Here is a 25193-nt window from a genome sequence, read left to right as displayed (position 1 = left end):
CTATTTTCCTGCCTGCGTTTGTGTTTTCATCTGTCTCACCGACAATATATGTTTGGGGGCTATCTATTCCTTTGGGGGCCTGCTCTGGGGCAGTTTAGATTTCCCCTTTCTTGCTTTAGGCTTATTTAGTTCTCCGGCTGTGTCGAGGCGTTTAGAATCATTGTAGGTACGCTCCACGGCTACTGCTAGTTGTGTGGATAGGATCAGGGATCTGCAATCCTCTCTGGTTTTCTGTGGCTTAGCTTGGTCTTGCTTTCCTCCTCGGTGACCCAATCATAACATTCCGCATCTATTCTCCCTCCAATCTCCAAGTGGCTGTCATATACCGACCTCCGGGCCCGACCACTGCCTTTATTGATCAATTCTCCACCTGGCTCCTTCACTTTCTCTCTGCTGACATTCCCACCATCATCATGGGTGACTTCAACGTCCCCATTGACACCCACCAATCGGCAGCCTCCAAACTCCTGTCCCTTACATCATCTTTTGGACTTACCCAGAGGTGCTCCTCAGGCACCCACACAGACGGACACACATTAGACCTGGTCTTCACCCATCTCTACTCCCTATCTAACTTCTCCACCATCTACTCACTTTCTCATCCCTGTCCTCCTCACCTGTCACCCATGTCCAGCAACATGCGCACCTCCGCAGAAACCTCGCACATCTAGACACTCGCACACTCTCTGACTCTATTCTACCACTGTCCTCCATATCTTCACTCCACGACACAGACAGTGCCACTAGTTTCTACAATGCCACTCTTGCACCAGCCATCAACTCGGTCGCCCCTGTCATGCATAACAGAGTGTGAAGAATCAATAGACAGCATAATAACATCACTAAAAATCTTCGGCAAGCATCCAGAATTGCAGAACGGCGCTGGAAGAAAACGCTTTCGCAAGATGACTTCACTGCACTCAAACGACACTCGTATTCAAATCTGCCCTCACCTCTGCTACTCAGGCCTACTTTACATCCCTTGTATCTTCCTTATTCCACAGCCCCAAACAGTTGTTCAATACTTTTAACTCCCTCCTCCGCCCACCACTGTCCCTGTTATGAACAGGTGACCGAGGAGGATGGCAGGAATAGGCTAGGCCACCAGGAACCTAGAAAGGTTGGTAACTTCGTTGATTGTAGACCCCAAATCCTAACAACACAACTAGCAGTATCCGTGGAGCGTACCTACGATGCCCTAGTTGCCTCGGCACAGCCGGAGAGCTAACTAAGCCTAAAGCAAGAAAGGGGAAATCTAAACTGCCCCGGAGTAGACCCCAAAGGAATAGATAGCCCCCAAACATATATGTTGAGACAAGATGAGACACAAACGCAGGCAGAAAATAGACTGAGCAAATGATGGGGCCCAAACTGCCTAGATAGGATATGAAAGGAATGACACTCTGCAATCACGCAAAAACCCTAAAAAATCCAACATGTCTCATGTACAAAAAAACACTGAAGTCTCACGACCTCGACCCCACTATATCAGCATTCTGGTATGAACTGGCAGCAAAGCAAAAGAGACTAATATAACAGGGGACTGAACAAACTGACACAAGCTGCAACATATGGAGCGGGGTCCAGCACAGCCCCCAGCAGGGAGCACGCTGAATCCGCAAAGCAAAGGATTAGCAAATGAATAACTTAGCTGAAAAATGCAGGATCAGGCAGGAGACAGCAGACCTCAAGTTGCACAGGAAGAACTAATCACCAGCAACAATTGAGGGAAGTCTGCTCACTTAAATACTCCTAGTCAGTAACCCCAGATCTCCAATCATCATCATCAGGTGGCAGACCTCTGTCAATCCGGCCAACTCCACTACCCACAGTAACCACCAGAGGGAGCCCCGACTCAGAAGTAAGAGAATTCACAACATGCCCCCTCCGACTTCCTTTATCTCTGCTGAGGACTTTGCCATACACTTCAAAAACAAGATAGACCAAACACGGCAAGTCTTTATTGCTCAACCACTACAACCCCTTTGTATACTAGACCAATGCCCAAACACCATAACCTCCCTATCTAACATCACTGAAGGGGAGCTTGATCATCTTCTCTCCAAATCACACCTCACCACTTGTGCACTTGACCCTATTCCATCCCACCTCCTCCCCAACATCTCCACTATTCTTATCCCATCCCTAACCCACCTCTCAAACCTATCACTAACTTCTGGTACCTTCCCTTCTGCTTTCAAACATGCCACAATCACACCTATCCTTTAAAAGCTAAACCTCGACCCAACAGCTATCACCCAATATCGCTGCTCCCATTCGCTTCCAAACTCCTGGAACAGCACGTCCACGCTGAACTTTCCTTCCACCTCCCATCTAACTTTCTCTTTGACAATCTACAATCTCATTTCCATCCCCATCATTCCACCGAAACAGCCCTGACCAAAATTACTAACGACCTACTTACAGACAAAGCTAATGGGCAATACTCTATACTCCTCCTTCTAATCCTGTCCTCTGCTTTCGACACAGTTGACCACTGCCGCCTAGTACAGATCCTCTCCTTTGGCATCAAAGACCTCGCCCTATCCTGGATCTCCTCTTACCTTTCATACTTTTCCAACCGCACATTCAGCGTCTCCCACACTACCTCCTCATCCCACCCGCTCTCTGTTGGAGTCCCCCAAGGCTCTGTTCTAGGACCTCTACTCTTCTCAATCTATACACTTGGCCTAGGGCAACTCATAAAGTCCCATGGATTCCAGTACCACCTTTATGCCAATGATACTCAGATCTACCTCCCTGGCCCAGACGTCACCTCTCTGCTCTCCAGAATCCCGGAGTGTCTATCTGCCGTATCCTCCTTCTCCTCCTGCTTCCTCAAACTCAATGTGGACAAATCTGAACTGATCATCTTTCCCCCATCTCACAGATCTTCCTTACCCAACCTATTTATAACAATTGACGGCATCACGCTTTCCCCCGTACCAGAGGTCCGCTGCCTCGGAGTAACCCTTGACTCTGCCCTGTCCTTCAAACCGCACATCCAAGCTCTCTCCACCTCCTGTCGCCTTCAGCTCAAAAATGTTTCCAGAATCCGTCCCTTCCTCAACCCTCAATCTACTAAAATTCTTGTGCATGCCCTCATCATCTCCCGCCTCGACTACTGCAGCATCCTTTTCTGTGGCCTCTCTTCTAACACCCTCGCACCTCTCCAGTCCATCCTTTATTCTGCTGCCCGACTAATTCATCTCTCTCCTCGCTACTCCTCCCCTTCTCCCCTCTGCACATCTCTTCACTGGCTCCCATTCCCTCAGCGTATTCAGTTCAAATTACTAATACTGACCTACAAGGCCATCTATAACCTGTCTCCTCCATATATCTCTGAACTAATCTCCCGATATCTTCCCTCTCGTAATCTCCGATCCTCCCAAGACCTCCTCTCCTCCACACTTATTCGCTCCTCACCCAACCGCCTCCAAGACTTTTCCCGAATAGCCCCCATCCTCTGGAATGCTTTGCCCCACCACGTCCGACTATCAACCACACTCGGATCCTTCAGACGGAACCTGAAAACCCACCTCTTCAGGAAAGCCTACAGCCTGCATTGATCCCCGCTGCCTCCTCACCACTACTGGAGCTACCGCCTCACCATCATTGGAGCTGCTGCAACCCCCCCAATCTACTGTCTCCTTTGCCACCATCCTGTAGAATGTAAGCCTGCAAGGGCAGGGTCCTCTCTCCCCTCTTTATCAGTCTGTGATTGTTAGTTTGTTTACTGTAAGTGATATCTGTAACTTGTATGTAACTCCTTCTCATGTACAGCACCATGGAACCAATGGTGCTTTATAAATATATAATAGTATGAAATATACATCTTTCCTGTAATAATAGTATGTTAACTTTGCACGTGTTAAGGCCCCGTCACACACAGCAATCTCGCTAGCGAGATCGCTGCTGATTCACAATTTTTGTGACACAACAGCGATCTCACCAGCGAGATCGCTGTGTGTGTCAGCGACCAGCCCCCCTGCCGGTATCGCTGATCGCTGCAGGAAAGGCCAGGCCTTTTTTTTGGTCGCTGGTCTCCCGCTGGCCACCACGCATCGCTGCGTGTGACAGGCGGGAGACCAGCGATCTGCTGGTAACTAATGTACACATCGGGTATCCAAGGGACGTGCGTCCCTTAGATACCCGATGTGTACGTTAGTTACCAGCACGCTGATGCAGGGAGCTGTTAACTAACGTACACATCGGGTATCCAAGGGACGTGCGTCCCTAGTTACCCGATGTGTACGTTAGTTACCAGTAACGTAAACATCGGGTATCTAGGGACGCACGTCCCTTGGATAACCGATGTGTACGTTAGTTACCAGCTTCCTGCATCAGCGCGCTGGTTACTAACGTGCACAGCGACACCGGGCGCTGGGCGTCGCTTTGCTGATCGCTGGTGAAGCTGTCTGTTTGACAGCTCACCAGCGATCACATAGCGATTCACTGATATTGATATCGTTGTCAGGATCGCTGGTGAGTCGCTTAAGGGGGTTTTACACATAGCGATATCGCTAGCAATATCGCTAAAACGTCACTGATTTTGTGACGTTATAGCGATATCGCTATGTGTGATACTTACCTCCGACCGGCTCCCCCGCTGTCCATCGCTGATCGCGCGAGATCGGGCGACTTCATTTCTCGTCGTCAGCTTCCTGCTGGGCTTCCTGCTGTGTGAGACGAGCGACGCTGGACGCGGGCGGGAGGACGTCTGGATCGCTGTGTGTGAAAGGTGAGTATCGTGCGCTGCGTCGCTGCTGCATCGCTGTGAGATCTTTCTGTGTGAAAGCTCACTAGCGACTATTTAGCGATGCACCAGCGATCCTGACCGGGTCATATCGCTGGTCGGATCGCTGGTGCATCGCTAAATGTAAAAGGGCCTTTAGTCTCTAGGACTTATCGGGGTGCAATTTGTATAGGACAAACCTTCTGATAATTAAGTTGGGCAATGTCTATCTAGTTGTATGAGATAGTTAATGGTGATAACCAGCTCTCATGACTCCTTCATACTCAACTCAGCTGAGTGTTCATGTATTGTCAGCTAGACATTTCTGACAAAGTCTCATCTCCCTGTAACACAAAAGTATCTGGTGCTGAAAATACCACTGCTCGATCCTTCTTTACCCTGACTTCACATCAGATGTGTGGGCCTTTCAGTTTCATCCAGGGCTTTAGATTCCTTAAGGTACTGTCACACTTAGCGATGTACCAGCGATACGACGCGGTCAGGATCGCTGGTACATCGCTAAGTGGTCGCTAGTGAGCTGCCACACAGGCAGATCTCACCAGCGACATCGCTGGGGATGGGGGTCGCTACTTACCTGTCACACCAGGCGATCCTGTGTCCTCCCACCTGGCTCCACGCGTCGCTCGTCCTCACAGCAGGAAGCGCCGCAGGAAGCCGACGATGAGAAGCGGTCCTGGACGTTCTCGCGCGATCAGCGATAAGCAGTGGGGGAGCGGGTTGTAGGTAAGTATCACACACAGCGATAGCGCTAGCAATATCACTATAACGTCACAAGTTATAGCGATATCGCTTAGTGTGACAGTACCTTTAGCCAGGTTAGAAAGATAACATAGATGTGTCGCTCTGAACCAATTAATTTGTCAATGCTCCTGTGTGCTTTTATGAATTTAGATTAGCATTATCTCTTATTTTTCTAGAGTTGGCTGCTTTTTAGATACTTTCTGCCCTTTCATAAGGCCTAAATTTGCATAAGAACATGAATGTTTTTCTTACCAAGTAAATGAATAACAAACTCTGTGCAGTTATGTAGGTCAGAGCTTCTATAGTTAACTGACTGCTCCCTTTTGGGTCCCGGTTTTAAACTCTCTATAGAATAAAGTTTTTCTTGACTATTGGTAGTGTGAAGATTTTTGAGATGCAGACCCTCGTTTATAAAATTAAAACTGTCTATTAGTGATGAGCAAATGTACTCGAATAAGGTGTTCAACAGATGCACACATGCATGGGCTTCCTGTTTGTTAGGCAATACATGCATGTGTTGCTCCTGTCGGACAGCTGCGAGACATGCAGGCGATGGGACTCTAACATATTGTTCGAGCACAAAGAAGACACTCGGTTAACACACGAGCATGCTCAGATAACACCTTATCTGAGCATATTCCCTCATCACTAGTGTCTATTTGTTCCTATGACAGGATTTGAGGGTGTCTTTTGTTTCTGTGTAAACCATTTTGGAAATGTGTGAAAAAAAATAAGGCTCCAGTAATTTCTCATTATTTTCATACATTCGATTCATATGTTGGCAATGTCTTTTGATGCAATGTGAATGTAAAAGTGTGCAACAAGACATAACCAACCTATGCATTGAAGTCTCTCCAGAAGACCACCTCTTTGAGAAGACCATTCCTCTAGAAGACTACTTCAGTGCAGTTCTGGGTAGTCATCTCAAAGAGGGTTCACTTGTATACAGTATATGTATGTGGAGTGTGTTATTCTATACTATAAAAATGGTCTTTCAGCGTATCCCGGCCAGACACATGGCATAGAGACACTGTTTTCATATTCAGTATATCAGGTTGATTGCAGGCTATGAATATATACAAACACACTTTACGTGTATGTGTCTTCATCATCTTTTGTCCAATTTTGTAAAACCAGTCGACCCCTAATTTTGCTGATTTATTTGTGACTTTTTGCAACAGCTGGAGAACAGAAAGTCTATGGACATGTCACCTTGCATGGCTCTTTTAATATCTTGATTATTTGCATACTGTCAGTAAAGTTGGGTGGTTTCAATGTATTTTATGCTTGTACTTGAATTAAACACAGCAATTTGTAATTTGTTATTATTGAAATGTTATTTTCGTTTGTGTTTTTATTTCTTTTCCCATTTTTGTTGGACTAAATGATTATTTTTCTCTCTCTAAAGAATTCCTATGACCAGATATCATTCCGGGCTGCTGGTGGGCTGTCAGTTGTGGAACAGATCCTACAAATGGTTATACCTCTAAGTAATTCCAGCACATCATCCCGCGTCCCTTTCAAGTAAGAGTCCATTGTTTTTTACAACAGGGGTACATCATAAGAGTATGCACATATTTATGCTGAAAGTTAAAGAACTTGATAAGACTTGTATTTGGACATGTACAGTTAGTCACTGTGTGCCACCTGCACAAAAGTGGAGGCTGGCTTGGCTGCTGAGAAGTGGTCACGTGGATGATTCAAGTGACTGCCGCTATCTTAGATCATGTGGATGTGAAGACTGCTGGTCACTAGTGTTTACACAGTGGATACATGGACATGAGATTATTTGCAAAGACTAGGTGTAATATAACAATAGTTATTTGTTTATACTATATATTTTGTTCCTATTTTTATCTGAATGTCATAAAAGGTGCTCTTGGATTTTCTGATCCCAAGATCCAGTGGGCACATGGTTATCAGTACTGCAGACAGATGAGGCACACAGGAAAAGGATAACAGACAAGTGTCCATTAGCAGAGTTACTGAAGGTTGCAGGAAGATTAATAACTGAGGATCTGAAAGCCGCAGACAGACAGGAGACATCCTGGACACAGGCGAAAAGTAGAAGTGGTACTGAAAGCCACATACAGGTGACATCCCGAAGACTGCAGACTGATAGCAGTGGTACTGAAAGTTGCAGATGGGTAAAACTTGGGGACTGGAAGTTGCAGACAGACAGGTGACATCCTGAAAACTGCAGACAGGTTGCAGAAAGAGCTCCGAAGTAACTAGAAAGTCTTAATACCATGGAAGCCTCAGGCAAATAGGAGATGTCCTGGAAGTCGCCGACGAACACATAGCAGAGATCCTAGACAACCATTTACAGGTAGCAGACAGAACTACAGAGTAACTAGAAAGTCTGAATACCACTGAAGCCGCAGACAGCCAGGACATGTTGTCCAAACTGTAGCCAGGAACTGGGCACAGACAAACTAAAAGTCTTAATAGAAAGTCTTAATACCAGTACCCAGGTGTGGGAATATGCTGGGCTACTTGTAAAAAGGCCGAAGTAAAGCACAAGAAAATTTAGCAGACAAGGTGGTAGGGACAGAGCCCAGACCTGGGTCAGGTGTGTAAAACAAATTATATGACAGAGCTCAAATACTATTTTAAGGGTGTTGTCTCATTAGTCATTTATGGCATCAATGTCTGATAAATGGACGTCCTACTTAATGGATCAGCAGCTATCTCCAGAACAGAGGGCTAAAGATCCTATGCTATTGCGGGTGAAATTGTGATTGGAGAGGTGGATGCGCCTGCGTGATTTCCACTATTTACCTTTATGAGAGTTCCGAAAAATGCTCTTGGCTGTTTTCTGAATGCCACACATTCTCTGTCACCTGTATATTCACAGTATATGCTGCAGCAGTTGGAACAGGGAATGAGGGGTCCCCTGTTTTGAAAAAAAGTCTGGATCTCCGATATACTACAAACAATTTCCAATACTAATTTCAGTATTTTCCCACAATGTAAATAAACTTTATTTATAATTATATATACACTACTTTATAGTAATTTCAGTATTTTAAGACAATCTAAATGGGAAATGAAGTTGTTGATAGAGAGATTCTCATCTCACTGGTAGTAGCTTGTGTTAGCTACCCTCAAAGTTCTTATGACAAAAGCCAAGAACAGGTGGTTCCTGATTCTTTTCGTAATAGGATTAATATATTGGTTGCTTCCAATCTGCCTCCTACAACATAATGCTGTCTGGCCAGCCTCTGGCTGAGGTGTACAACTAATCCCTATAAATAGTTCCTAAAATAAGGTCACACTTCCACTGGGTTTCTGAGAGGACTAGTATTCATGCATGATTAGAGGATAAAAGGGTGCTTGGTTCACTTAGTGTGGCACGAAGCGGGAAACCCAGCAATAGGCTATAAAAGTTGTGCACATATAGAATTTCCATATTTTCTTTAATCTATTAATGTTTGGAAATTAGAAACCAAGTCATGGTATAACCAACAAGTTAGGAATATGACATGGTTACACCACGATATTAGCCTGGCGTGTATTTTACTTGCAAAGCTTTTAATCCCTAGTTTAAAAAAATAGCAGATGATTTCTAAAAAAAATTTCACCCTCCTCCAGTTCACTTCCAGATTAAATGACACATTTAGTTCTGTGTAGTATGAGAGAGTGTATGGTACAGAGATTAAAAAACAATAAAATGTTTTCCTGTACTTGACTGTTTCTGTCATACTTATGAATGACAAAGTTGTCTAGTAAGCAATGACACACAACTAATAAATTATACGGCTATATTATCAGTTTGTGACTCTAGGACACCTGGATGACAACTCTCGTGCATATTTTTAGCTAGAAACTGGCCAAAGCTCTATTCTCACCAGCGTTTATTTCATTCCGCTCTTCCTTTCAGCAACTAAGAAAGAGAATTAATGCACAATACAGTTATGTTGTTTAAAGGGAGTCTGTCACCCCATTTTTGGCCTATAAGCTGCGACAACAGCCATCAGGGGCTTATCTACAGCAGTCTGCAATGTTGTAGATAAGCCCCCAATATGTAACCTGAAAGATAAGAAAAATGAGTTATATTATACTCACCCTGGCGTTTGGTCCGGTCCGATGGGTGTCGCCGTCCCGTCCGGCGCCTCCCATCTTCATACGATGATGTCCTCCTCCTTACTTCTCCCTCGGCTCCTGCGCATGCGTACTTTATCGGCCCTGTTGAGGGCAGAGTAAAGTACTGCAGTGCACAGGCGCGGGACCTATGTGACCTTTCCCGGCGCCTGCGCACTGCAGTACTTTACGCTGCCCTCAACAGGGCAGATAAAGTACACCTGCGCAGGAGCCAAGGAAGAAGCAAGGAGGAGGACATCGTGTGAAGATTGGAGGCACTGGACCGCGACACCCACCGCACCCAACCACGCCCCCCCTGGTGAGTATAATCTAACTCGTTTTTCTTATCTTTCAGGTTACATCGGGCGCTTATCTACAGCATTACAGAATGCTATAGATAAGCCCCTGATGGCGGTGGCCGCAGCTTATAGGACTAAAATGGGGTGACAGATTCCCTTTAACAGATGCGAACAGCACCAGATGGACCCCATTGACTATAATGGAGTCTGTCTATTTTCAATTATGGCGCCTGTTATTTAGTAAAACAAAAAGTGCAACATAATGTATTCTAAGTGTCTATTCTTATTACTCTGTTGTCCTGTTCTGCTGGTATACCTTCTAGACCTTTATAAATAAATTGCCAGCTGGTTGTCAAGGAGGTTTGTTACAGAGGCAAATCTTCTTGTCAAACGGTATGTCCACTCACACAACACTGATTGGAAAGTGTCATGGTGGTGAGGAACACAATGCCGACTGGTAACACCAAGTTATAAACTTAAGTATCAATTTCTAGGAGTCATAGCAGTGAAATGTGTAGTACAATGCTGTGTATAAAAGCTGCTCCAGAATGGTTAGTTTAGGAGGAGTGCAAGTACCACATACTGTACATCAGAAGAGGTTACAGGTACTTTTTAAATGGGACTGTACTTTCAACAAATTGCATAAATCAATAGTACAGGTGATTATTAGAAATGTTGTAATATATCTTTTTAGAGAATTCTGCTTTTTAATATATAAGCCACTTCTTGCTCTCCCCTCTGAGCTCACCATCCTCCATGAAATAAACCCCAAAAAACTCAAGTATGTCTTGTGCAAGACATGAGGGTCTGCAAGATCAGTGAGGTGTCTGTTTGCACCTCCTGTTGCACTCTATGGGGAGGTAAAGGGATTGAGGAGCAGAATGCGAAAATAGAGAGATACTCCAAAAGATTGTGCTGAGCTTTCTAGCAAGTCTTTTACCTCAACTCAGAGCTACATTGACAGCTATACAACTCAGTACTGCGGTAACATTTCCTCCATTCTGGTATGTGCTAACTAAGGGATGAAGAGGAACAATCCAACCATATGTGCTGGCATGTGTATGAGCAAGAGACTAGCTTGTGTAATGTTTCCCAGAGTCAAATGCAAGTCAGAGACTGAGCCTAGAGAGAGGATGGGGCTGGTGGTGTGGAAGAGATTCTTCTGGCTCCTTTCACCTCGACATAGTACATGAGCAGGGCAATTATTTTAAAAATAATTCTGAACAAAATTGTGTCATATCAGAGATTTGTAGAATCCTAAAATGATATGTGTAGGTTAGTTTTAGAGACACTGAATTGGAGTAATAATTCAAAATAAAATTCTGAATAAAGATTATCACCAACCAAACTAATATGCTTGTGACCTAAAACAATCTTTCATGTAGATACACAATCAAGGGGCACACTATTGCCCAAAATTACAGGTTACTACAAATGTGTAAAAAAAAAAAAAAAGCCCATACCATATCAAATAGTCTTTCTGCCTTCCATGTAGTCATGCCGATTTTTTTCACTGGTTTTTGGGTAGAAATCTAGCACGTAATGACTATGATCTCTGTGTTTTGTGTCTGGGACAGATGGTAAACTGACTGCTATGCCAGATGTACAGGAGGAGTCGGGCTCCCAGGTCATGCACCTCTCCACTGTTTTGACTGTCAGATTGATAATACCATTTATCCCCCTAGGATAAATACGATTTCTGTTGCTTTGATGATTTTTTTATAGCCAAGTTTGTTACATTTTAGACTACATAGGGTACATGTGTTTTTTCTGTATTCGGGATGCAGTAGAGTTGGTGTCTCACTTGTATTGGACAATCATTTGGTACAGGGAAGACATTTTCATTATATTTTCAAAATATCCTGTTTCTTAAAGTGGTTGTCCCCCTTTAGAGGATCCCGTTCCCCGATGCAGTTTATTATTAACTAAAAAATCTTCCTACCTGCTGACGTTCCTGGCACCACGTCATACGTTTGTCACGCTGCAACGATAATGTTGCACAGCAAATGCGGCATCGGGGAGGTTGGCAGGTAGAGGAGGTTCTCAGGTCTCTGGTCTAACAATCACAGATCACCAACGTAGCTGCTGGAGCAGTGTTTTGTAAATTATTATTATAGCTCCATTTATTCCATGGCGCTTTACATGTGTAAAGAGGTGTACATAATAAAAAAAAACATGTACAATAATCTTGAACAAAACAAGTCACGGACTTGTACAGGAAGAGAGAGGACCCTGCCCTCAATGGCTCACAGTCTATCTTTTTGCTCAACTCTGTTATTTAATCATGAAGATTCACATGCTTAATTTTTATAACATTCATAATTAGGGTGTCCGTACACATACCCCCGTCCCACCCTAGTTTTTCCCACTGTGTCGGAGGTGGGCAAAAATTACATGAACAGAAAGGTGAAAAGTGGCTAATTTCTTGCACTTCCTTGCGTTGCTCAAAAAGTTTGCAATTTTTCAAAGCTTTTTACACCAGTTTTCTGGCGGAAAAGCTTTGCTGAATCAGAGTCATAGTTTCAGTGTACTCTGCTAGTCCAAAGCATGCAATTGTGAGCCACATGTCAATAAAATACTGTTATACAGGCCACTTTCAAGATTTACCATTGTTAACAATTAAAAGGAATCTGTCAGTATGGGTTGTAAAAACAAACCGTTTATATGCACATGTAGCTCTTTCAAAGACAAGACCAGTAAAACCTTTACATGGCCACTCCGTTTCTCCTTTACTGGTAAATCAGCATTTGAATTGATATGCAAATGAGGCTGTTGATCTGTAACCTCTGTCACTCCAGCTCTATTCCTCGCCTAGCGTCACCTCCTTTGGCTTTACTGACAAGGCTGTGAGGCAGGAGGGGGAGGTGCTGGGAGGGGATTAGAGCTGGAGTGACATAGGCTCCAAATCTACCCTAGTCCTTCAGCCTCATTTGTCCTTTCAATATAAACTCTGATTTCTCACAATTGAAGGAACGGCCTGGCCATGTAAAGATATTACTGGACATGTCTTTGAAAGAGCTACATGCACATACTGTATGTATATGTCTGATAACTGTTTTTGTATTTGCAGGACTGTCTGCAGCGCTGTAAATATCTACATATTGACCTGCAGAAACTGTCCAGAGAATTGCACTTCTGTCCTTATGAGCAGTAAAATCACCTTCCTTCTTGAACTACTCATACAGCAGTTGTCAGTAAGTTGACTCTTATCTTTGGATTGAAGTTCTAATGCTATTGATCGTCTAGTTAGGTATGAACGTACCAAGACTCTTGGTTCATTTACTTTTTGGCATTGAAAGTATTGTTAATATTCATATTGACAAACATAGTATCTTGAGGCATGTGCCCGAACATATATTGCTAGTTTACCTCTCTATACACGTTAAGCTATCACTTTTCTTCTGGCTTTCTTCTGGTCTAAGGGTTTTGGCTATTTACATCCTTGATTGTGACTGCTATGGCAGCTCAAGTTCTAGGGAAATATGGCGTGTAAAAAGAAACAAATAATATTCTACAGTCGTCTCTTCAGTCCTTCTAGGAGAAGCATGTTAAAGCCGTGTGTGTATGTATATACAGTGGTTACGGAAAGTATTCAGACCCCTTTACAGTTTTCACTCTTTTTTTCATTGCAGCCATTTGGTAAATTCAAAAAAGTTCATTTTTTTCTCATTAATGCACACTCTGCACCCCATCTTGACTGAAAAAAACCAGAAATATAGAAATTTTTGCAAATTTATTTAACAAGAAAAACTGAAATATCACATGGACATAAGTATTCAGACCCTTTGCTCAGACACTCATTTTTAAGTCACATGCTGACCATTTCGTTGATATCCTCCTTGAGATGGTTATACTCCTTCATTGGAGTCCAGCTGTTTAATTAAACTGATAGGACTTGATTTGTAAAGGAAAAAAACCTGTCTATATAAGACTTCACAGCTCACAGTGCATGTCAGACCAAATGAGAATCATGAGGTCAAAGGAACTGGCCAAGGAGCTCAGAGACAGAATTGTGGCAAGGCACAGATCTGGCCAAGGTTACAAAAGAATTTCTGCAGTACTCAAGGTTCCTAAGAGCACAGTGGCCTCCATAATCCTTAAATGGAAGAAGTTTGGGAGCACCAGAAGTCTTCCTAAACCTGGCCATCCAGCCAAACTGAGCAATCGTGGGAGAAGAGCCTTGGTGAGAAAGGTAAAGAAGAACCCCAAGATCACTGTGACTGAGCTCCACAAATGCAGTAGGGAGATGGAAGAAAGTTCCAAGTCAACTATCACTGCAGCCCTCCACCAGTCGGGCCTTTATGGCAGACTGGCCCGACGGAAGCCTCTCCCCAGTGCCAGACATATGTAAGCTCGCATAGAGTTTGCTAAAAACACATGAAAGACTGCCAGACTATGAGAAATAAGATTCTCTGGTCTGATGAGCCGAAGATAGAACTTTTTGGTGATAATTCTAAGCGGTATATGTGGCGAAAACCAGGCACTGCTTATCACCTGCCCAATTAAATCCCAACAGTGAAACATGGTGGTGGCAGCATCATGCTATGGGGGTGTTATTCAGCTGCAGGGACAGGACGACTGGTTGCAATTGAAGGAAACACGAATGTGGCCAAGTGCAGAGATATCCTGGATGAAAACCTCTTCCAGAGTGCTCTGGACCTCAGACATTCACCTTCCAATAAGACAATGACCCTAAGCACACCGCTAAAATAACAATGGAGTGGCTTCAGAACAACTCTGTGACTATTCTTGACTGGCCCAGTCAGAGCCCTGGCCTAAACCCAATTGAGTATCTCTGGAGAGACCTGGAAATGGTTGTCCACCAATGTTCACCATCCAACCTGACGGAACTGGAGAGGATCTGCAAGGAAGAATGGGAGAGGATCCCCAAATCCAGGTGTGAAAAACTTATTGCATCATTCCCAAGAAGACTCATGGCTGTACTAGCTCAAAATGGAGCTTCTACCATGTGATATTTCAGTTTTTCGTTTTTAATAAACTTGCAAAAATGTCTACATTTTTTTTTCAGTCAAGATGGGGTGCAGAGTGTACATTAATGAGAAAAATGAACTTATTTGAATTTACCAAATGGCTGCAATGAAGCAAAGAGTGAAAAATGTAAAGGGGTGTGAATACTTTCGGTACCCACAGTATATATATTTGTGTGGGGGAGATTTATGGAAAATAATCCTTATTTCTGATCACAACCAATCCCTTGATTAACATCATTAATAGCAGCACAACCGTAAATGCGCTGTAATACCCCTTAAAGATGAGCAAAAAACTGAATAAGACCAAAATTTAGATGCCTGTGAAACGTGTTCATTTTGTGCAGAGTGGATGCTAGTCTCTTCACCCACACTCAACAACCTCACATACTGTATGCATAGGAAGCTATTGCGTTTGGTTGGCATACCCATAGGCAGTCCGTACATCATGGTCCATACAAGGACCATGTTTCACACATATCTGAATTTGGAGTAAGAGGAAGATGGCAATTCAAAATGGCCCATTGTTTAAAGCAGGTTATGTTAAATGTATTTTATTAAGAAATTTAGCAATTTCCAAGCTGGCCACAAAGTCTTATTCCAGGCTTATCCTTGTTATTTACAGAAGTTAGAATCCACTAGTCACAATAGGGGATGGTCACAGCTCACCTTCTCCTCCTCCCTTCACAATGACTTTTGCACAGATCAAAGCATGCCTGGAAAACTCTCCAGTACTAGACAGTGTGTCAGAGCCAGTGTAGTACTGCCTATGTCAATGTGGCTACTGAAAAGAACAAAGTATGAGACTAATATTAGGCCTAGTGGCAAGGGTGAAAATTGCACAAATTCCATTCTTTTTATTTATTTTTTTCGATATAGATTGTAATTGAAGAGGGAAAAAAGCTAATAAAAATGCACTTAACATAAAAATCTGATTTTTTTTTTTTTTTATTTTGCCTGCACTAAGCCTCTTACTGTTATAGGCACCACTTTGTTTGGTCTCCATTAGTTTCTGACTTACACTGAGAGCTTGTAACCGTTAGATCTGACTTCCGATCAGTCACAAGGTGGCGGCAAACAATAGATTTCTGCTGTCTTACATTGACTGCTGTCAGTCTACATTTCTGCCTCTCTCTAGTCATTAGAGATTTACTGCCTTATAGCTATACGCAGCCCTTCCATTGCATCCATAAATCAGATGACATAGATTTTCAGCTTTATAAGTTGGCTAAATTGTGTTTTGCTTTATTTATTACTGTGTTTGTGTCCTGTTCTCTATGTATCTTACTGGTGGGACTAGTAGTTCTTGTGTCCTGTTCTCTATGTATCTTACTGGTGGGACTAGTAGTTCTTGTTTTCAGTCTTCAGTACTTTTTCTGGTATGTTATATTCTTCTTTTTGCTTTGGTAGTTACAAATTATCATAAAGCTTTAGTGTCTTGTTTTTTTAAAATATATTACGGCACATTCTCACAATTCCTCCTTTAGCAACGCGATAATAATTATTTCAACTCTTTCAATGCATAGAAACTAGAGAGATTCCGAGTAGTTTGTGGAGCTGATGTCCCCGCAGTAGAGGAGCACACTTAATATTTAATTAAAAATGTCATTTCTAATTCATTACTACTCAGAATTGTATGATATTTAGTAACTGCATTCAGAAGAAGACTTTGGTGTGCAAATCCGTCCTCGAGCCAAGACATTCGGTAATTGAAAATCTATGTATGCGACTTAAATAATTTACTCAACTTCTTTTGAATCAGACAAAAATGTGATTGTTTAGGGACATTTAATGGGAGACCTTGTTTGCTTGTCTGTGAAACATTCATTACGTACAATACCTTTAATTTTGTAGTGCAATATCTGTCATTCCATTCTTCAGTCCATCAGTGCATCCATCCGAATATGTATGGTATGCCAAGGCCTTCGTCAAAAAAGGACAATTAAAGGACAGCGTCTATGGTTCTGGTACTAAACTGCCATGTAATTGTGAAGAAGATATGAAATTAAATAATGTAATAGTTACTTACTAGTGCTGGGATAAGGTGTTATCTGAGCATGCTCGGGTGCTAATAGAGAATCTTCAGCGTGCTCGAATAATATGTTGGAGTCGCTGTGACTGCATGTGTCGCGGCTGTCGAACCAGCGTGAGACATGCAGCCGCGGGGAGTCGGACATATTATTCGAGCACGCTGAAGATTCTCTATTAGCACCCGAGCATGCTCAGATAACACCTTATTCTATGACACCTTATCCAAGCGCGCACGCTCAACACTATTACTTACAGATTTTACTTTCTTCCCATTTTTAAAAAGCTTCCTATGATGGAAGATAAATATCAACCAGAGAGTCACATTTACTGTTTTCCAGTTAATCAACCACATTAGATTTGCACAACCTTTGCTGTTGGACAGCCGTCAGCTACTACAAAATCTCATATCTGTGACTCGCCTTAGAGGAAATCCATATATAGTGGTTCAGTATTTATGTTATTTCCCCAAGATTGAGACAAAGCATAGCAATTCGGACAACCTCAACCTAGGGGTGCATGCACACAATGGAATCGCTGTTGAAAGCTTTCATATCAGCAGTGGACCAGACAGGAATTGCTCTTTAAGGCTATGTGCACACATAGTTTTTTGTCTCTGCAGATTTTGTAGAGAAAACCGCAGGTAAATCCGCAGGACAAAGACCTGCGGTTTATCTGCGGTTTTGCCCTGCGGTTTTACAACTCATAATGGATGAGTTGTAAAACTGCAGCGTTTCTGCACCAAACAATTGACATGCTGCGTTTTGAAAACCACAGCAAAACCGCGCAGAAAAAAACGCAGCATGTGCACAGCTTTTTTTTATTTCCATATGAAATAAAGGCACTGTACAACGCAGCAGAATCTGCTGCGTTTCTGCAGAGCCAAAAACACTGCGGAAACGCAGCAGAAACCGCAAAGTGTGCACATACCCTTAGCAAATGTAAGCAAGTATCCGCACCTGCAAAGGTTAAAATGTATCCACATGGAATCCACAGCTCTAGATTTGGATTGCCACTTGCTTTTTTTTCTCCTTCAATTAAATTGGGAAAATCCATAAAATATTTTTGCTCATTCCAAATAAGAAATGTAAATGAATAAATCTGTGCTGCTGGTCAATTTCCATGAAAATTTTCTGTATAGCCTGTGGATGAGATCTGGAAAAATCTGCTCAACTTCCCAGCTCCTTTTTTCTGCTGTGGAAGGTCAACAGCATTTCTTTCTTGGGTAAGGGGTATGTCCACAAGTCGGATACACTGCAGATTTTTCAAGGTTGTGAAGGAAAAAAATTGGAGCATAAATTGACAGTCACTGTGGTTTTCAAATTCACGGACCTGGCTAATAATGCTGACAGATTGCACAACAAATTCCAGTCTATGTGTGATAAATCTGCAGGATTTCCACTGAGAATTCAGATCGGTTACTGCTATAGATTTTAGCTATGAAAATATCTATGTAGATGTAACCTCCACGACAACTATGCAACGAAATCCTCATGTAAGACATGCAGATATACTGCTAAGAAATCTGCAGCCAATCTGATACATGTGCATTCATCCTTATGTCGGTTTAACACATCCATGAAACCTGGACCATTCTTACACTGGAATACTCAACCACTGTCCGGATCTCCTGAGCTGCCTGAGCTAACTGCTTCATATATGCCTATGAGGTTGGGCCGGGTCTTCTGATCTAAGCGCTTGCCATGAACATGGACCATATGAAACTGGGCTTATCATGTATATTAAGCATCCATTCTAAAAGATGTGGTAGATCAGCTGACTCTGCTGCACACGGAGGTAGACACAGGTACACTATGGCATAAACCAGCGCAAAGTGAAACATAAATACGGCCCTTCAGGAAAAACGGGAAGACAAAATGGTATAGTCTCTGCAGCTACGGTGATCCGCCCACTCAGTATATAGCAACCAGGTTTAGTACTGTTTCACAAAAAACCATATCTCTGGAGTTGTTGGTTCCAGACCTGCTGGACACTGAATGCCTCAGGAGGCTGACTATTTAAACCCTAGTTGACACCCTGGGGTGGAGATAAGGTGGACAACCTCCCACTCGCTCTATGGTTGTCCACAAAAACCCAGCCATTAAAATGGCCGATTAACCCCTCTCAACCCATAGTGTTAGAGGATACTTCTGGGTTTCAAATCACTGAAGCTAATAGCCTCAGTGAAACGTATCTCCCCTCCAGCACTTTTCCAGTGACTTTGTCACAAAGGGTTTAACCACCTCTCTTTCTTTGACAGCTAATTGTTCTGCCTTTTTTTTCCTTTATATTTGTTTTGTGTAAACCCTGGGATTGAATTGTGTGTATCTGTTTTACAAGAATATTCCTGGGATTCGTTTTTTTTTAACCAAGGTACTACTGTGCTATAAGAAAGAAATGTCTCCCTATATATGTTGTAATAAAAAAATATTCACTTTTAAAGTTTGATTCTTTCCATCTCTTGCATTTACTATTGAGAGGACAAGGAGTCAATTTCCTGGGACTTGCAGCCATATTACTGGCACAGTGCTGCTTTAGTCTCTCTTTTTTGTATATCACTATCTGTATAGAAACTCTGTTACATTCTCGCCTTTATTTTTAATTTTTAAATTATTCCCCTTTATTCTTGCCTTCTAAATACTGCCAGTTTACAGCTATCTCCAAGACCATCTTTATATTGAATTCATAGAATTTTGAAATACATAACTTTTTTTTTCAATAGTTTAAAAGGTTGAAAAACTAGTATTTGTGAAGAAGATAAGGCTAAGATAGCCGTTTAGCATGTTCTTATCGTCTAAGCACAGTGGGGAATATTTATCAATTTGAATAATTTAAAAAACTGACTTACAGTGGAGGGAATTTATGGTAGTCCCCCTCAAAAAAGTCTTAATTGAATTGCTCCACATTCATTATGCGTTTTAGACCCTTTTTCTAACTCATTAGACAACGGTTGTAGCCTAGCATGAAAGAGTATGGATTTGCGAGAAAAAGATAATGCCATTACATGAAACACACTGTGCCAAAATTGTCCCAAAATATTGGAGTAAATTTTTGCCTCAAAGTGAACCAACTAATAAGTGGTGTAAACTTAGACTTTACAGTCAAATAGCATTAAGCACTAGAGATAAACAAATCTGAACTGTAAAGTTTGTGGACTGAAGTTTGGTCGAACACGACCAACCCAAACTTCCATGGGTCCGCCTATCCCTATTAGACACTATTAAATCTAGTGTATACTAAGATTAAATACCTACAAACATGGTAAACAGTCAAGAAGATAGTACAAACAGATAATATTTTATTAATAAATATATAAATGACAAGTTAAAAGCAGATAAATCACACTGAATAAAGAAGTGACAGACGCAGCAGGAGGAGACACAAAGATCAGAACACCCCGAGAGAATGAAATATATTGGGTGTCAAATGGGTGAGAGCAAGGACTGTTCAGGGTAAGTCAAATAGTTGTGAATAATGACAAGAATACAGACTGATGGAAAATTGTCATGAGTGCATGCATACCATAGGTGACTTGCAATAACTGGTCTGAATAGCCCAATAGATAATTGAAGAATTATGTAGTCCCCATAGAATAGGAATAACAATCAAAATGAGCTCTTGTGATGCAATGGTGCCAGTCCCAAAGTGTGTATCGGTTCTAGTCTTTAACCTCTAATGAAAATGTACAGTTATGCTCATGGGCATTAATAACATGGGGACAACATATGTTCTAGATGGAGTAAAACTAGGAGAGTCATTAGTAGAGAAGGATCTATTGTACTTGTAGATCACAGAGTAACAACATTCAGTGTTCATAAAGGGTTTTGTTGCTTATTTCTTTTGTTCCTGTGGATGGACAAGTGAAATCATGAAAGACTAGCTCTCTGTTGGTGCACTGGATATGGCTGTACATGTGCCCTTTACCTTTATCATTTCCCATCCCTCGGATGACCTTGATGGTCATTTTTTTTTTTTTTTTAACTTTATGTACTATGTACAGTATATAAAAACACAGCAGTATATTCATGGCCGAATCGTTAAAAATTCTTAATTAAATTTCTGGATGTATTGGATTGCATTAATTCTTTGCCTCACTCCATCCTTTTGAGTTCCGAAACGTCATATCCTACTACGGATTGGAACCCTATTCAGGCACCAACTCATCAACACAGAGCAACGTTTTTTCACCGCGCACTATATAACTATGGTCTGTTGCCATTAACTCTTCCATACACTCTTAGTAATTTACATACTCTATAAACTCAAGTTTTGAAGGAATTCCAGAGATTTTCCAATGATGGGTACGTGGCAGCAAGCTGTATTAGTAGAATGCCTTAGAAGTCCTTGGTGGCCTACTTTAGAGATCCAGGCATGTGTGAGAGTAGGGCCATTTCTGGAGAAAGCTCCACTGAATTGGGACTGCCAAGATTTGTAAAGGACAAAAACGGATCTCCAGAATTTCTGAATTAGAAGACATGCCCACCAGATATTTGGATAGGGAGCTTACTGAATTTTTGTAATGCCAGATGTTCCCTAAACAATCTCTTAGATCACGGGTACATTTTGTGAATAAATCAAGCACAATCCCAATGAGAACATTAATAGCTGCTGCTAGTTCACGTTACCTATGGTAATCCAAAATCCATTAGGTCAAAATAGCAAAAAAAAATGGCTGATGTTATCAGTAAGATACTTACGGCACATCTCTCGGAAACATTAGTAGCAAGTGAAGATGGGTTTTCATGTGTGTCTCTATCCGTTACTGCATAAATCTATTACACCATGTGGCAACGTTTATATTATTTTTTAAGCATTCTTTTTGTGTGCATGTATGCCTTTAAACGAAGACTGTATCTTTGACCTATGTGTCACCTGAATACAGAATATAAGACATACCTCTATTAAACTAACATGACAGTGAGTAAGTCTCTTTCCTGGTTGCTCAGTCTTTAGCAAGTGATTTTTTGATGAGCTGCAGAAAGATCTCCTTCTGCGCTGCGGATGTCTTAAAGCTTTTGTTTTTATATAAACTATCCCCCAGGCAGTAGCCACAGACAATCTTCTAATACAAATGCATTTATATTTTCTTGCAGGAGAAATTTTAACTGAAACTGTATCCATCCATGCTTAACCCATTCTTTTCCTTCTATACATTCCCCTATGGAAAAAATGACCTGTGATTTTTTTTTTTTCCCATTTTTGTAAATCTGATGCACAATTTTGTATAAAAAGGGTAGAAAAATAATATGACACGTTTATTTTTTTTTGTTCTAAATCGGTTTAAAATTTTGTGGTCATCCATTGTTTTAATTCCTCCTTTAAAAACTTTTCATCCTAATCACTGACAGTAAATGAGCTCTAACATCATTAAAAAAAAAATATGAAAAATCGGATCTTTAATGTGACGCTAAGCTCTCGCCCTTATATTCTAGTTGCAGAAATCATGTAAAGTTACAGATATGGTCTTGGTCAGTGAAAAGAAATAAAGGGAATATAGAGGACCTGCAATGCCAGATAGACATCATGGACAATTGTAATAAAAAAAGAAGAAGAGCCAGCACTGCCAGTGGTCAGAACGCATAACATGAGGTGCATATGCACATATCTAACTGCATTCAAAATGAGACATTTAGCAAAATATTGATCAAGCAATCTCATATGGGGGGTCCTACTCTACATTTTTATTTATTCACTGTGCCATTGCGGCCTCCTAAATGTTTTAAAAGCAAGACCATATCAAATGCAATCCATACCTGAAGCATATCTGCATCACTCCCTTGCAGCCAGATGGAGCAGGTGCAGATAAAGGCCAACCAGGTCTGAACACAGACATCTCAGGTTTGACCTCCACACACTGCCTGACCAGCAAACACAGATGAAGGGCAATGCAGGCTCAGACATGGATGCAAAAATAAATAAAGCCTGGGGCAGGGCGGGGCTGCCGTGAGTGTGCACAGCAGCCTAGATCAATCACAATAAACACAGAAAAGATGGCGAACATGACCCAGCGTGCACGGCAACAGTGGTGGTCAGCCACAAAACCAATTTGCAATAAAAAAAGAAGAAGAGCCAGCACTGCCAGTGGTCAGAACGCATAACATGAGGTGCATATGCACATATCTTACTGCATTCAAAATGAGACATTTAGCAAAATATTGATCAATATATTGAGCCACCGAGCCACGCCAAGGCAATCTCATATGGGGGTCCTACTCTACATTTTTGTTATTCACTGTGCCATTGCGGCCTCCTAAATGTTTTAAAAGCAAGACCATATCAAATGCAATCCATACCTGAAGCATATCTGCACCACTCCCGTGCAGCCAGATGGAGCAGGTGCAGATAAAGGCCAACCAGGTCTGAACACAGACATCTCATGGACAATTGTACTGCTGCTTCTGAGACCCACAAAAAGAAATGAATAAAAGACCGATCAAGGAGAATTAGAAATGCTTTTCACCAGCCAATCTTTTTTGGGTCACCATAGTTTAACAAGGCATGCCTCTTATGTTTTTTCATTTTTATTTTGTTTTACTAATATATTTTTGCCAAAACCTGCAGAACGCAGAGAAGCTGGAATGTCTTCTGTCACCGAGTCTGGGCCAGTGGTTCAGTAACCCTGTATACAACTACAGTGGTGCACCCTAATCGTAGTGGGTAAAGGTGAACTTTAGCATATAGCCATGTTGCTACTGGAAAAAAAAAAATCTCTATACCAAGACCGACATTATGGCCACATGGTGACCATATAGTGGTAGATACCAGTTCTGCAAAACATATTGAGAGATTAGCGTTCTAGATAGTGACTTATATAGCTGGCATTCTTTTTGATGAGGTCTTTCATTTTTCTCATCTTTTCCATCTGGCTCAGACCGCAGTGACGACTTTTTCCAGCCAAGACTCGTCTGAAGAGTTTACAACAACGACACATTTGGCTTCTTACAATTCCAGTACCGTTCCCATCTTTTCCCATCCTGCTCATAGTCCCCATGTTACTGCATCTCCCCCATGCTAAGCCTACTGCTGCCGCCGTTCTTGTCCCTATTACTGGACCTGCTGTGCTGCATGGTAATGGTATTCCTTTTAGTTCCCCTTAAAGTAATAATTGTGGCTTTGGCCTTCTAGATGGTAAAATAGGTTACCTTAGACAGAACAGAGCGTGGTTGGGAGCCAATGGCCTCCAGCTCTACCATAGAGCTTAACTATAATGATTGACATGTTAGGCACATCGGTAGAGTTAAGAGTGGCAGTTGCCCCTAGTGTAGTCTTTCAGTGAGAACGGAACACCCCCTTCTCCCCAAGTAGCTATTATTATTATGCTTTTATATAGCGCCATTTATTCCATGGCGCTTTACATGTGAAAAGAGGAAATATAGACAAGTATAGTAAACATGTGTAAGACAAGGGACACACAAGTACATAAGGAGAGGGGACCCTGCCCGCGAGGGCTCACAGTCTACAGGTAGCTATGCCACTAGACAGGACTCTAGTCCATTACTGACTCTCTAGTAAATGTGTTGTTGGGTTTTTCGTGTGGAATAACCCTGGCAATCCTCTTTACCTTTGTCGGTACGGTATACTTGAACTTGTATGAAATCCTTAAGGACAATGTCATCTCAAGCTCTCAGACCCAAGGGTACTGACCGCTGTCATAAGGGCACTTATTTAGAACTTGCCACAGAAGTTGGATTACTTTACGTGAGGTAGAGGTTTGAAGAACGAAGTCTTTGGTGCTTGTTCTCCTCATTATTGCTTCTTGACCTAAACCACATCAATAATATTAATAAATGCAATAAGCAAAGTGCCTGTTGTGTGCACTGCCCTTGTATATAACTCCGGGCGGAATGCATTGGTTACTTTTTCTCTAGTAGCCTTTGCTCACTGTTTACACTATATAAATCCTTTTGTATGAAAATTAATAGTAACTCCATATGATACATGGTCTTCAGTGCAGGACCAGGGCAGTATGGTTTTGTGATTACATCCCTGTGTTTTGGCAAAAATAATGCTCCAAGCCATGAGAAACCTTCAGAGATCCTGAAAGGCCAAGACGTGTCTGTATGTGCCCTAAGCATCTCGTTCTAACGTGTTCCCTCCTGCTGACATACGTTTCAGCAGTATGGGGCATCCCAGACAATAGTGTCATTGTGCAGGTCCCTGCCTTACACTGCTAACCTTTTACTCACTTTATGGGAGACACTCTTCGGTTTACCACCAAGCATGTGCAGCTGCTTTTATAGGAAAAACTTATGATGGGACTCAGTTTTAGTGTTAAAAATTGATTTGAATATATTAGGG

At 42.0% G+C, this 25193-nt stretch overlaps 1 protein-coding gene across 2 annotated transcripts in view; it reads left to right on the top strand.

Moving 5' to 3' along the window:
- SCAPER (S-phase cyclin A associated protein in the ER) overlaps nucleotides 1-25193 on the top strand; it is a 404857-nt gene that overhangs the window by 306876 nt on the left and 72788 nt on the right. For both annotated transcript variants that reach the window (XM_073579348.1, XM_073579347.1), the window contains exons 23-24: nucleotides 6906-7021; nucleotides 12950-13073. In XM_073579348.1, coding sequence (XP_073435449.1) covers nucleotides 6906-7021; nucleotides 12950-13073 — 240 coding nt within the window. The remainder of the gene's footprint in view (nucleotides 1-6905; nucleotides 7022-12949; nucleotides 13074-25193) is intronic.

Source organism: Dendrobates tinctorius, unplaced genomic scaffold, assembly GCF_039654945.1.
Source record: "Dendrobates tinctorius isolate UK_male_01 unplaced genomic scaffold, ASM3965494v1 ptg000062l, whole genome shotgun sequence".
Lineage (NCBI taxonomy): Eukaryota > Metazoa > Chordata > Amphibia > Anura > Dendrobatidae > Dendrobates > Dendrobates tinctorius.
The sequence above is the reverse complement of the archived record's forward strand: the minus strand, read 5'-3'. Positions and strand labels throughout refer to the sequence as shown.